Genomic DNA, 15518 nt, shown 5'->3' with positions numbered 1-15518 from the left:
TTTAAATGAAACGATTTAATTTAATTGTTTATTGTTAATAAAAAAAATAAGTAATTTTAAACAAAAATAAAGATCCACCAAAATATATACCTATAAAAGAAAAGAAGTGAATTAATTACAAGTGATTTACTTCAATCTAATATTTTCCATTTTTTTAAGGTTGTCATAAAATTTAATGTTATAAATTAAATTTGCATGTATACTAGTATTAAATATTATAAACTAATCAACTAAAAGCTATAAAATAATTAATTAGCAGCTCTAAAATTAACACTTAAAAAACAGTTATAGTTAATTATATTAATCAGTCCTTTCAATACTAACACAATAATCAAACATTACTTTAACTTGTTTTTTTTAATTAAGGTTTAAATTTAACCATTTTGTAATTAAAGTTAGACTTATATACCAAAAAAAAAAACTATAAAAATAATTTTGCATTACATTTATTTTTTTCTATTTTTTTATATGTGATTCATACCAACTTTCTCGTATCAAATGTAATAAAAAATAAAATCCATCTTTTACTTATAATAATTAAAAATTACTTATAATAATGCGAAATTTAAGTTTAACTTAATTTTATAATATTATTTTATAAAATGAATTTTATACTATAACTTATGTAGATGGAATGCATTATATTTAATGGAAGAATATGTAAAAATGATAAACAATATTTTTTTAAAATATTTAATATAAACTGCATACATACATACATATAGTTTAAGCTCAACTTCTGGATACATAAAAAATACACTAATACTATATATATAGTATTTATAAGTTGAGGTAATAAATATTTCCCTTATGCAACAATCAAACTAGATAAAATTACTATGAATAATTTGTAGCATTTATATGCACTTCACAACAATAAATACGAATAGGATAATAATCATAGGAGTGAATTGGATTATATTCATCTCCGTTTTAATGTTAAATTTTGTATTCATTTTGTCCTTTTTATATTAGATAAATATAAAATTTTTATTTTGTTCTCATTATGTGAAATAACAAATTGTCAAGGTATATGATAAATTGATTCTATATTTGATTAAATATAGAATGTAAAAATGTATGAAAAATCCACAAAACTTGAAAACAAACATGTATATCGAGAAAATAATAAGTTTGAAATATTATGAGAGATAATTAATATATCTTTCAGAGTGAATGATTATTTAAAATTGAAAAAGTTTAAACAAAATATATGTTTGAGAAAATGTAAATGAAATAGTTAAAGCCACGAAAGATTGATCGATTACGATGACATTATTTTTAAAAAGAAGAATCATGAAATAGTTAAAGCCACTTTAAGAGTGAAAGTTATTTTCATGTTTTTAAATTACAAAATGCCATACAAACATTATATATGTAATCACTTTGCGAGACTAAAAATACATTCGTATATAATCACTTTGCTTAAAAGCGTCTCTACACAATTACAATCAATGAAAGTGATGTTATAATCTAGATTATTAATTAGAGACCAAAACATGTTAATAAAATGTAGTAATGGTTTGGTTAAATCCAAAATTTTACACAATTCCATAAAGTACACTACAAGAAAATGTTGTAATAGTAACTAATTTAGAAACTAAAAAAAAATAGTTTCTATAGAAACCAATTTAGATACTATTTTATAAACTAAAAATTATTGGTTACTAAAAAGTATCTATTATTAATAAAAATTTAATATAATTAAATACTATATTTTTGGTAGCTAATGATAAAAATAAAAATAAAGGATTTTTTAGAGACTATTTTTTTAGTCTCTTGTTAAGATGTAATTGGAAACCATTTTTTTAGTCACTTTTAATTTAATTTAGAAACTAATTTTTGGTCTCTAAAAATAATAAAATTAGAAACTAATTTTTTAGTTTCTAATCATCATATAATTTAGATACTTAAATTTTTAGTCACTATTATTTAAATCTAGATACTAATTTTAGAATAATTAAATTTTATAAAATTAATTATTAATTTTTAATTTATAAAATATTTTAAATTAATATGAATAAATTTACTAAACTATTATTTTTAGTATAATATTAAAATAATTAATATTAATTTAAAATAGTATTTTAATCTTTTAATTTTATTTAAACATAAAATTAAATTAATTATAAATTCAAAATATTTTTTAAATTAAAAAAAATTATGAATTAATTTAAATAGATATACATAATTTTTAAAAACTTATTTAATTTTTTTAAATATGAGAAAATATTCTGCAGTTTGAATTTCTAACGCTATTAGAAATAAGTACATTTTACTAATTTATTTAGAATTATTTTTCTTATAAAATATTTATAAATTTTATTTCAATAATAATTTGCAAGAAATTATTACTAAATTTAGTTTATTTAAGTTTGTATATATTTAAATGTTTTTTATATATTTTTTTAGAAAAAAATACTTTTTCTAAAATTCTACTTGATAAATATTTTTTTCCTCTCTTCTTCTTCTTCTTCCGTTGCAACCTTCCTTCACTCCACTATCTGTTTCCTTCTTATTCACTCTCAATCTCAATCTCGTTCCTCTTTCTCAGTATTGCTTGTTCTTGATTTCACTCTCAGTCTCATTCAATTGGTTCGTCTCACTATCTTGTTCTTTGTTCAAATCCAGGTAAGTCTCATTCTTCTTCTCCACACTGTCTCCTTCATCTACTTCACTCTCAGTTTCGTTATTCTTTATCACTGCCGTTCTCGTTCTCAATCTCGTCCAATTGGTTCATCTCACTGTCTCTTTCCTTGCTCAAGCTCAGGTAAATCATTCTCAATCTCTATATCTCGTGCTTGCGACTCGGAATATTGTCGGTGACGGTGCTCAAACGCAATATGATCTTCAGTGTCACAGGCTTCAAGTTGTTCGCACAATTAGGTATGGTTTTTTTATTTTGATTTTATTTTTAGCAAGTTTAATGATTCTCATACTAGAGTTTCGATTGGGGAAATCTTTGCCTGTATACCTAATTACATATTGATAAAAACGTGGTAGGTTCTGTATTCATGCTTGGCAGATGTTTGACATCTTTGTTGTGGGGAGCTATAGTTGATCGCATTGGTCGAAAACCCGTAATACTTGCAGGGATCATTTTAGTGCAAGTATACATGTCAATGAACTGCATGCTTAGCTTTGAAGATTCCCATAATTATCAATGCTTACTTCATTTCAGTGTCATTTTCAACACACTATTTGGCCTTAGCAAAAGTTTTTGGATGGCTATTCTTACGAGATTTCTTCTCGGATGTTTCAATGGTTTTCTAGGACCAGTGAGGGTATCATATCTTTAACTCCTACTATTTCACACTTTCTTGTTTTTTCCACCAGTACTTGGATACAAATTTTGAATGCATGTGTTGATTATAACTTCATTCTCTTTCAAACTTTCATTTCTACATTTTCTTGTCTAACTACTTTATTTAACAAGCCTATGCCATTGAACTTTTTAGAGAAGAACACCAAGCTCTAGGACTGTCAACTGTAAGCATCACTAACTCTTTTACATTGTTAATTCTTAGAACTGCATTTCCACAACAAGTCATGTTGTGATTGGTTTAATAATTGGCCATTTATTGAGAGGCTATTTGGCTCAGGTACTATTCATATTCTTAGCCATCTGGAGTATAAGATAAATCTTGCATAAAACCTTGAATTATCATATGTTTATAAGATGAAATGTTTTGAATTGAAAGTATTCTGGTTTTTTGAGAAGGTTAACTGCTGAAATTCTGTATTTAATTGTAGCCAGTAGAGAAGTACCCAAATATTTTTCCAAAGAATTCCTTTTGGGATAAGTAAGTGGACTTTCATATTCAGTTTTTGTTTAAATTGCTTTATCATTTGGACCTATTTAGATAAACTTCTCCAGAAAATTAGTTTATGCCTGAATCATTTTTATAGAAGCTAGTACAAGAAAAATTTTACAAATTAGATTAAGAATAATTTGATTTTTGCTTACTTATTATGCTTTTCTTTCTTATTTTATCTTCCTATAAGTACTCATGGAGAACTTTATCCAAATAAAATCTTAATGATGTGCTGATTTTTATTTTCCAAACATAAATCATTTTGTAGGTTTCCATAGTTCTCGCCCAACCTCATAACATCAGTATTTGCACCGTTAAAACCATGAAGAAGGGAGAGAAAGTGATTTTAAGTGTGAAGCCTCAATGTAAGTTGTCTGCTGATGAATTTAAGTGTAAATGCTTGTAATTCTTAATGTGGATGATAACCTTGTCATTGTATGGATTTAAAACATGGTTCTGATGTTTCCTTACCTGTTTTTGCATTCTTGTAGTGAAAGTAATTGGTAAGCTACAAGATGGTACTTTGTTTTTGAAGAAGGGTCATGATGATGAAGGGGAGCTGTTTGAATTCAAAACTGATAAGGGTAACTTGAAAAAATGTCTCAATGTTTTTTCCGATTCCCACTAAATTATTTATTAAGCTAGCTAATGTGAGTGTTTTAGGATTGAGCATAACAAGCAATTGATGGGTTTGACAAAGCTATTTTGATTATGAAGAAGGGTGAGGTGACATTGTTAACTGTTGCGCCCGAGTATGGTTTTGGCTCATCAGAGTCTCAACAAGAACTTGTTGTGTTCCTTCTAACTCCACTTTGTATTATGAGGTTGAGCTAGTATCATTTGAGAAGGTAAGTTAATAAACAATCAATGATTTACAATTCTGCACTCATCTTGTGTTTCAATTTTCATTCTTTCATTCCTTTATCCATTGTTTGCGTTTGTTTCTTATTGATTTGTAACAATCTTTCAGTTCTAGCTTCCAAGACCGTCCTTGATTTGTTCCAGCCCAGAAGCTTGTGAGCTGCAAGTAGGCACAAAAAATGTAAATTCAATCAAGATAGGAATAGACTAAACTTTCTTGTACATATAACTCATGGATATTAACAAAAGTTGAAAGTAGATTTTAAACTACGGCGAGTATCTTGAGTTTATGTGATTATTTTCTAGTTTCTACCACAATCTTAGTTCACATTCATAATTCATAAAAAAGTTCTTTTGTAAAATTTGAAAAAAAAAATTGAAAATTTTCTCATTTATAACTATATTTTGATTCTGAAAATAATTGCTTTGAGTTGATGAACTTTTAAAATTAGTGAACTTGAATCTACAAATAAATATAAAATATGAAAGAATAAGTAGTTAAATAAATAAAATAATATTTTATAATAAATTACATTATTTAGAAACCAATATTGTGACCATTTTTTTGGTATTTATATATTTGGTCACTAAATGAGTTTCTATATATTTTGGTCACTAAATTGGTTTCAATGAAATTGGTTGTTAATTTGGTTTCTATATAATTGGTCACTAAATTAGTTTCTATATATTTGGTCACTAAGTTGGTTTTTATTTAATGGTAACTAAATTGGTTTCTAAATTAGATTCTAAATTGGTATCTAAAATTAGCGACCATGATTTTAGCCACTTAGTGCTATTAGTTTCTAAATTAGTCTCTAATTAAGTTAGTGACTATTTTTATCATTTTAGAAACCAAAAATTTAGTTTCTAAAAGCAATTTTTCTTGTAGTGGTAGTTACCTAAACTTTACACATATTATTATTATTATATTATTATTAAAACAGTTAGACTTAAAAGAAAATAAACTAAAGTTTGTATGTGCAAATAAAATAATTTTTTTAAAAGAAAATAAACAAAAACGTGAAATTCTCCTCAGGTTTTCTCTATAATAAAATTGAAGTAATATAAAAATGAATTGATATTTTGAGCTTGCTAATATGGTGGGACGATAAGTTAAAATTTTATAAAATTTATTATAATTAAGAATAAAACATTATAATTTTTTGTATTGTATTATTTAAAAATATAAAAATGTATTATTATTATTTAAATTATGAACTTTTATAAATTAATTTCATGTATAAGTAAGTAATTAATAATACAGTATACAGTAATATTTTATTTAAAATGTTAATTTATTAAAGATTCGACAAATATTTACATAATGTGTTTTTTTAATATATATACATATATATTATTTTTTTAAAAAAAAATTAAAAGAAAAACTCATCTCTGACTGTCTTTGACTATAGGTGGCCTAGAGAGAGGAGAGAACAAATCAGATGAATTGACCATTGACCATTTTGTTATCTTCACCCCCATTGAACATTGGACAATTTTTAAAAACAGAGAATTAGAAAATAGACTGAATCAAAATTAATTATAAATTAAAATACTATTTTTTCTAAAGAAATGACAAATAAAAAAGTGTGATAAACCTCAAATAACCTTTTGGACCGGGTTTGGCTATAGTTACCCAGATTTGAAGTCACGGGCTTCACTTCAACCGCGGGCCTCAGAAAAGCCCGCGAGTATTTCCCGCCACCAACACCACAGAAAGTAGAAACGCTTCCACTCCCTCACTCATGTACAAACACGCGCCTTCTCACAGTTCGTACCACCACTTCACAAATCCCAGCACAGGTTCAGACACAGTTTCTCTCTGAAACTAAACCTCTTTCAGCAATGGCTGAAAACTTCCACGACCTAACCAATAAACTCCCCGACCTCAAATTAGGTATCCTGTAATGTAATTCGCCATTTTAAAGAAGAGAAAACTTTCCAATATCTTAACTTTATTTATATGCCAATACTTTTTTTGTTATTGGTGATTATTTGAAGTTTGCTAACCGCATTCCTCGTTTTCTTTCCTCGCTGTTGCTAGATCCTAAGCAAGCGCAAGGGTTTTTATCATTTTTCAAAACCCTACCTGATGTAAGTATTTTAACATTTTTCCTTTCTCGTTTCGTTCCATGGTCTTTCTCGGAATCGGACTTGGCTCTGTTGCTAGAGTGTTATTAGCATTACAAGACTGCGTCATTTACTGTTGTTTTTTCTCGCATTAAAGAGACTACAGATGTAATGCATGATTTATACACTTCTGAAAGAAGTTAAATATCAACTAATTCGTCATATACTTTTTATTGTTTGTTTTTTTTCTAAATTTAGAGAAGCAGCTACCGTATTTTGTCAGAAGATGTTTAGACCCATCACAATAATTTTCTACACCAAGTTATTTATAGTTTATGAAATTTTACAGTGGTGTCAATCCTTCCCTAACTTATTTCGTAGTAGTGCAAACTTAACATTTGTTGTTTTCAACAACTATTATTTGACACGTTGTTTAGCTTTTTTTTTTGTTTTCTCATTCTTAAAACCGATTATGTGGGTGTGTATCTATGCAATTCATTTTTTGTCCCTTTAATTGATGCTGGTTTGACACGTTGTAAATTGGTATGGTTACATTTCCATGTTTAGGTTTATTCACATTTTTTTTTCTGTAACAGGATCCAAGGGCTGTACGGCTTTTTGATCGCAGGGTAAGTTTTATAGATGAAATTGGTCTTTTTCGTTATTAAGTTTTGAATTACTCTGCTCCATAGATGCCAAGTGGTACAATTTCCATACAGGCATGTCCTGTTGATATTTTGAGAAGCAGCTCATGATCTCTGAAATGTCATAATCTCTTTAGTTTTCACATTTTCTCTTATATAGGTTTCTCAAAGAAGAATAATATTATATAAAAGGACTTTGTTCATCTCAGCAATATTTTAGAAGATTTTTATAATTTTTAATCCTGAAGTACTTTGTGTAGATATAGGTCTTAAGTTTTAAGGCTCACGTAGTCCTGTTAATTACTGTTTAATATGTGCTAGAATATAAAGATATATTGGTTAGATATTGTTTGTGGATTGTTTAAATAAGATGCTTAAAGCTCATTAACCCAAAACTACTTCTTCTAGGGAAATTAATATCTATTTTTTCTGGTTTACCAACCATCTTGCTGCAACTTATTTTCATCTTTTGAAGAGTTTCTTCAATTTTTGTTATAAAGTTTTAAAATGGTTTCTTGTTAAATATAATTTTCTTATATCAACAAGTTTCTTTAGCTTTATTTTCTTCTTTTTATGCATTATGATGATCATAATTGGATTAAATGTGCTTTTAAAATTATTCAGGACTATTATACTGCCCATGGCGACAATGCAACTTTTATTGCAAAGACCTACTACCACACTACTACTGCCATGAGACAACTGGGCAATGGATCAAATGCTCTTTCCAGTGTTAGTGTCAGCAAGAACATGTTTGAAACAATTGCTCGGGATCTCCTTTTGGATAGAACAGTCCACTCTCTTGAGCTCTATGAAGGTAGTGGTTCTAATTGGAGGCTGGTCAAAAGTGGAACGCCTGGTAATATTGGTAGTTTTGAAGAAGTTCTGTTTGCTAACAGTGAAATGCAAGATTCCCCTGTTATTGTTGCTTTGTCACTTAACTTCCGTGAAAATGGTTGCACCATTGGGTTAGGATTTGTTGATCTAACTAAGAGAGTACTTGGTATGGCTGATTTCCTTGATGACAGTCACTTCACAAATGTGGAGTCAGCATTGGTTGCACTTGGCTGTAAAGAGTGTCTTCTGCCCATAGAGTGTGCCAAATCTACTGAAAACAGAATGTTGCGTGATATGTTGACTAAATGTGGTGTAATGTTAACTGAGAAAAAGAAATCTGAATTTAAAGCCAGGGATCTGGTGCAGGATCTTGGCAGGCTTGTTAAAGGTCCTATTGAACCAGTTCGAGATTTCGTGTCTGGATTTGAATTTGCAACTGGTGCTCTGGGGGCATTACTATCTTATGCAGAGTTACTGGCAGATGAAAGCAATTATGAAAACTATACCCTTCGTAGGTACAATCTTGACAGCTATATGAGGTTAGATTCTGCAGCCATGAGAGCACTTAATGTCCTAGAAAGCAAAACTGATGCAAACAAAAATTTCAGTTTGTTTGGTCTTCTGAATAGGACTTGTACTGCTGGAATGGGAAAACGGTTATTGCACATCTGGCTTAAACAGCCGTTAGTAGATGTGGCAGAAATTAACACTAGACTGGACATAGTACAAGCTTTTGTAGAGGACACTGTGCTTCGCCATGATCTGAGGCAGCATCTGAAAAGAATATCAGACATTGAGCGACTGATACACAATCTGCAGAAGCGACGAGCTGGTCTGCAACATATTGTTAAACTTTATCAGGTAGAGTATTGTCTATATTTACTGTTAGGTTTTGATAAAGTGTGGAATTTTACATATGTTATGACTATCTTACTATTGGACTTGTACTTGTTTTGTGACTCAAGAATTTTGGTTCTTACCCTTTTGGTAAATTTATTTTTATTTTTGTCATTGTTGTTGTCATTTAACTACATAGAAATTACATCCACCTAACCATATTGTTGATTATATAGAACTGTTTGCATGGCAAATGATACGGCCTGTTGTTAACTCCATTATTATCTTGTGATTGCAGTCAAGTATTAGACTACCTTACATTAAAAGTGCTTTGGAAATATATGATGGGCAATTTTCTTCAGTGATGAGGAGTAGGTATTTGGAACCTCTTGAGTTATGGACTGATGATGAGCACCTGAACAAATTCACTGGGCTTGTAGAAGCTTCTGTTGACCTTGATCAACTGGAGAACAGGGAATACATGATTTCTGCAAGCTATGACTCTACACTAGCTAACCTAAAGGCACAGCAAGAATTACTAGAGTTCCAAATACAAAACTTGCATAGACAAACTGCTGATGATCTTGATCTGCCTATAGATAAGGCATTAAAATTAGACAAGGGCACACAATTTGGACATGTTTTCAGAATCACAAAGAAGGAAGAGCCAAAGATAAGGAAGAAGCTCAATACCCAGTTTATTGTACTGGAAACCCGTAAAGATGGGGTGAAATTTACCAACACGAAGCTCAAAAAACTAGGGGATAAATATCTGCAAATTCTTGAGGAGTACAAAAGTTGTCAAAAGAAGTTAGTTGATAAGGTAGTTCAAACTGCGACAACTTTTTCTGAGGTGAGTACATATGTAAAACCAAATAGTTTTGTTGTGTTTGAGACTACTTCAATAAGCTTTCAATAAAGCTGTATTAAATACAATATAAGCTAATTCAAACACACTTGTTATGTCTTAAGAGTATTTGTTTCTTCTGCTCTAAATTGAAGAAATTTTTGTTTTGCAGGTGTTTGAGTCTTTAGCGGAAATAATTTCTGAATTGGATGTATTACTAAGCTTTGCTGATTTGGCTTCTAGTTCGCCTACTCCCTACACAAGGCCTGATATCACTACATCGGTACTTAATTTTGTTTTCACAATAATCACATTCTTTTTTTCTTGCATTTGCCTCCCTTCTCTATTTATCCCCTGTTTAGGTTGGAGATATCATTTTCGGAATGACAATCACTGTTTTCATTTTGACTTTAATAGGACGAAGGAGATATAATTTTAGAAGGCTGTAGACACCCTTGTGTGGAAGCCCAAGACTGGGTGAATTTTATACCAAATGACTGTAAGCTTGTAAGTGTTAATGAGATCCATGGAAAGCCATACGCATTTCTTCATTTAAATTAGGAACTTGTAAGTGTATTCTTTTTATTTTGCTTTTTGTAACAATCCAGGTCAGAGGAAAAACTTGGTTTCAAATAATAACGGGACCTAACATGGGTGGTAAATCAACATTCATCCGGCAGGTGCTTATCTTCTATACCATTTTAATCATTTTAATGGAAAATTTAATCACCATTTAATTGTCATGTGGATTTTATTGTTGGACCTCATCCTTCTACTTTTGCACTGGTGTTTGTGTAGACATCCTAATTCAGAATGACTCATGAGCATTCTTGCTACCACCCACAGTTTGAGATTTGATTAACAAAGTTTTTTTCTCTATATAGGTGGGTGTGAATATTTTGATGGCACAAGTTGGTTCATTTGTTCCTTGTGACAAAGCTAGCATATCTGTTCGTGATTGTATTTTTGCCCGTGTGGGTGCTGGTGACTGCCAAGTGAGTCCTATAGTGCATTATTTGCCCTTGTTAGTTGCATATCTCCAACACCTATCTCTGAAACTGTATGAAGCTTATACTAAACTTAAACCTTTTTTCTGTTGCTTTTAATTTCTGTTATTAGAATAAGTAACATCTTTAATGGGATTTGGAGTTGCCTAAACATGGTAAAAATTGTAGGTGTCTGTAAGGGCACATTACCAACTGCCAAAAATCATCACTTTTTTCAGTGCCCATCTAGAATGGCATTCTGTTATTTTTTAGGCTTATATATAAAACTACAATTTTTAAGTTACTGTTTGATGCTTAGTAAATCTATTGTACTGTTATCCCTAATTTGAATTCTGAGTTCTTTTAATTCTCCCCAGCTACGTGGTGTTTCTACCTTCATGCAAGAAATGCTTGAAACTGCGTCAATATTAAAAGGAGCCACTGAAAAGTCCTTGATAATCATTGATGAGTTGGGGCGTGGGACATCAACTAATGATGGATTTGGTTTGTCTTACTCTTTCTTATTTATGTTGGTGTTGCAATATCTTTAAATGTCAATCGTAATTTCAAATATATGTTGAACAAACAGGTTACTCATGTTGTGCTTTCTTAGTGACCTGTTCTATGGCTTCTTATATCTGAGATGAAAAATAAAATTAAAAAAGTTGTAAATCTCATCTTCTATCTTAATTCTTAATATTGCTTTTTCCTGTGTTAAGTCGCTTAGTAATGTATATAGTTAAACCATTTTTTTGAAATTTATTGGCGTTGGAATTCTCTGCTGCCATAGAGTCCTTGTCTTTTATGTGCTTGTCCGTGCTTACTACTAAGTTAATAGCTATAGCTGATGGCAAGGATACTCTGATACAACTTGTTAGCTGAAGCTTGACTAGACCAAAAAGTATATTTGATAGCATGGTTGCAACTTTGTTTTCTCGAGGATTCTCGGAGTTGCATTTAAATTAAGGAACTGCACCCTTTATATGGTCTGAGATATTAAGCTCATTAAATCTTTGCTATGTTAATTCTGCCTTTTTACAAAGTGACTATTCATGTGTTCTATGCTGTTCAAATGTTGAAGGTTAATCAGAGTTGTATGTGTAATCAAATATAGAATAAAAGTACAGCTTAAAGGTTAAAAAATGGATTTAGTATTTTTTTATGACACTTTCTATGTATGGCTTAGCCACGTTAGATATTCGAGTAAACCAATCATTTTTACATTGTAACAAAATCCTTTTTGTTTTATTTATGATTTTAGTCTCTGAAATTTTGGGTAAATCCAATTTTGGTCCCCCAATTTAGAGAAGTTAATTTTAATCCCTCAATTTTGAAAAATATGATTTGAGTCCCTCAATACTAAATTTCAAGGACTAAAAACAATTTCTTAAAAGATCATTTTAGTTATCAAATTGAGTGTCTAGGGACTAAAACTATATTTTTAAAATTTGAGAGACTAAAAATATACTTATTTAAATTGGGGGGTCAAAATTAGATTTATCCTAGATTTTGGGGATTAAAAACGTAATTAAGTGTTGAAAATCTCACATCGACTAGGAATAAGGTCATATTATAATATATAAGTAGGGTGCAATTCTTACCGTACAAGTTGCTTTTATGAGGTTAAGTTAGAAATAAATCCATTTACGAAGATAGTATTAAAGCCTATCATTATCAAGTTCTTTGGGGCTATTATCTCCCCGTTATTGGGCTCCTGATAGAATACAGTGTTGCATTAAAAGCTTCTATCCAATGAAGTATCCTCTCCTCAACATTTCATGTGGATTTGAAACGAATTCATACATTGGTATTGGTATACGCTTGTTAAATATAATGATAAAAAATAGTTATGGATTGATGAGAATTTCATTCTGCAAAAGGATTCAGTGGTGTGTGCATTAGTGTAATAAACAGTGGTTTAACCCAGGATGGTAATTCAAAGCCCTTAAACTTTTCAGTATATTGAAAGTTTAAACAAGTTTTTTTTATATACAGGTCTAGCTTGGGCCATTTGTGAGCATATTGTTGAAGTTATCAAAGCACCTACTTTGTTTGCCACCCACTTTCACGAACTGACTGCTTTAGCCCTTGAAAATGTAAACAACAATCCAGAGAAGCAAATTGTTGGCGTGGCAAACTATCATGTTAGTGCTCTTATTGACTCGTCAACTCGAAAGCTAACTATGCTATACAAGGTAAATACATTCCAAACATTCTTTTCACATAACAAGTTACCCTTTTCCTGTCAGCTTTATGACTAGTGTTCCTCATAGGGGGGAAGCACTTTTATGAAAGCCTATTTGGAGTTTTTTCTCCCCAGAAGTAAAGAACTAAAACTGTTTTTTTCTTTCTTTCTTTCACGGTATATTTGCTTTTCTTGTGACAAACTTATCCAAAAAGTAATCATGATTAGTTTAAAAGTGCTTGTTCTTTAATAAAAAGGTATAAGCAACAAAAACCTTAATATTTTAATTTTTCAACTATTTCTAATAATTCAGGAGATGTTATTTAAGTAAGTAGTAGAGCTTCTATTTTAGTTATAAATCATCACAAATTGAAAAGAAAAAACCAATGACATTAGAGGCTTCAAGCAAATCTCACAGGGTTCATCTTGCACTTTTTTTCTGGATTGAAATGTGTTATTTTTCTTTGAAGAACTATGCCTACGTAATGCTATCATCTGAAGACCATAATCACCTTTTCATTGTTTTATCCTGCTTTAGTAGGTTGAGGAAAGCAAGTTTTTTATGAAAATTCGATAATTAAACGCTAAAACATGAAATAAAGACTGTTGATATAATCATACCTTCACGGTTTGATTTTCAGATTTCTCAAATTTCTATTGAAAATTAAGTCAAGAATTCTTACAAGAGATATTCTTGCTACAATTATTTTAATTTCTAGATTTCACCGATCTTTTCATGAGGTTTCATTTATACTTTGCTTTACAAGGTGATATTACTAAGAAATTAAGGATATAAGAAGCTTTAAAGGCGCAAACTAAAAATATTGAAATAAGGAACATTAAACTATAAGTAGACTTAGGGTTATAATGAAAAAAATCCTCTTATCCCTTGCCAGTGATACATTTCTTCGCACAAACAATTGACCATTATTCTGGAATCAGAATAATCAATCAACAACCAGCCAGAGTCATGTTTTCATTAGCCCTGAACTTCTGGAAAGGAAAAAATAGACCTACCCAGTTTTCTAAAAAGGTAGTGTGAAGAAATTAAATGTCACACCATTTACCTATGTTTTCTGTTACCAGGAAAAGCCTTGGTATTGTTTATTATGGAACTCTATCCCAAATGCAACATCCATTCATAAATCTTGCAGGATTCTTGTTCTTGTTGATTATTAACCAATTTTTGGATTACATTTTTGTGGCAATGAGCTTACAACATTCCTTCTCAACATGTCTGGCCATCAAGTTTGGAAACTGTAGTCAAATAGGAATCTGCATTTACATCAACTCATTTTTTTCACACGTTTCTACTTCTTAGGTTGAACCTGGAGCTTGTGATCAGAGTTTTGGTATTCATGTTGCCGAGTTTGCTAACTTCCCTGAAAGTGTTGTTACCCTAGCTAGGGAGAAGGCGGCAGAATTAGAAGATTTTTCTCTCCCTGGAGCGTCCTTAACTGATACTACACAGGAGGTATAGCTTATTGCAATTTTTTCTTTTTTCTGTGATATGAACATATTATTTCTCAGAATAAATAGATTGGAAAATAAGGATTTATCTTAAATTCCATGGAGGGAACATATCACTTGCACATGCACTTAACTCTAACCCTCTTCTTCGAGGATATCACTGTCTCGTGCGTGCCTCTGTTTGCTGAGCCACTTTTAATTTCTTGCTGTATTTTATTCTTAACATGTTGGAAACGTTTTTTCACACTTGTCTGAATTTGAAAAAAGAAAATCAGAAATAGTAGCCTCGGTATTGGCAACAGTAAACCTGCGGCATTGGAATCCAGCATTAAAAATATGCAATTATAATTTGCAGGTGGGTTCTAAACGTAAGAGAGTTTTTGAATCCGATGACATGGCTCGAGGGTCTGCAAGGGCTCGGCAATTTCTCGAAGCATTTGTTGCTTTGCCACTAGAGACCATGGACAAAATGCAAGCGTTGCAAGAAGTAAGGAAGTTAACAGATACTTTGGAGAAGGATGCCGAAAACTGTAATTGGCTGCAACAATTCTTGTAGTTCGAGAAAAGTAGTTGGTACCCATGCATCTTGTGAATTTTGAAGAGCTTCTTGCTGTGTACATGTGTTGAATGGGTTAGGTAAAAACCAGAAGAGTGCCAGGGTGTTTTGTAAATTTATATACTGACTGTAGGGAAGGTTAAATTTTCTGGCATAGCCCTGCCGGAAAGGAGAGCTGTATATTCTAATCTAGTTTGCTTTTAATGGTAGTTTTCAAAAAAATTGAAGACCATATGGACTTGCTTCTTGGGAGCCTATATATTTAAAAGCTATTTGATCGTATTCAATGCTTGTTTGCTATGTCTCTAATTTTACCATTTGCGGTTGAAAAAGAAGTCAGAAATAAGGTGAGTGCAGCTTTTGAAATTCCAACTTGACAAAAATATCTCTTGTCCGGTCCAAAAAAATCT

The 15518-nt window shown here is 30.7% G+C and overlaps 2 protein-coding genes across 2 annotated transcripts; both read left to right on the top strand.

Moving 5' to 3' along the window:
• Positions 1-1076: 1076 nt before the first annotated feature.
• Positions 1077-4946, top strand: LOC137805629 (uncharacterized). The gene is made up of 8 exons (XM_068605569.1): positions 1077-1112; positions 2413-2631; positions 2771-2886; positions 3026-3284; positions 4084-4180; positions 4307-4399; positions 4479-4663; positions 4786-4946. The coding sequence occupies exons 1-7, from the start codon at positions 1077-1079 to the stop codon at positions 4499-4501; spliced, it is 843 nt and encodes a 280-aa protein (XP_068461670.1). The 3' UTR covers positions 4502-4663; positions 4786-4946.
• A 1307-nt stretch (positions 4947-6253) lies between these two features.
• Positions 6254-15395, top strand: MSH2 (MUTS homolog 2). Its single transcript, XM_068608389.2, has 13 exons — positions 6254-6573; positions 6721-6770; positions 7343-7375; positions 8015-9088; positions 9363-9917; positions 10084-10194; positions 10329-10418; positions 10520-10591; positions 10796-10906; positions 11275-11401; positions 12893-13092; positions 14404-14556; positions 14908-15395. Exons 1-13 carry the CDS (start codon positions 6522-6524, stop codon positions 15106-15108), a joined length of 2829 nt encoding a protein of 942 aa, XP_068464490.2. The 5' UTR covers positions 6254-6521; the 3' UTR covers positions 15109-15395.
• The last annotated feature ends 123 nt before the right edge of the window (positions 15396-15518 follow it).

Source organism: Phaseolus vulgaris, chromosome 3, assembly GCF_051622355.1.
Source record: "Phaseolus vulgaris cultivar YP4 chromosome 3, ASM5162235v1, whole genome shotgun sequence".
In the NCBI taxonomy this organism is placed as follows: Eukaryota; Viridiplantae; Streptophyta; class Magnoliopsida; order Fabales; family Fabaceae; genus Phaseolus; species Phaseolus vulgaris.
This window is presented reverse-complemented; position numbering and strand designations above follow the sequence as displayed.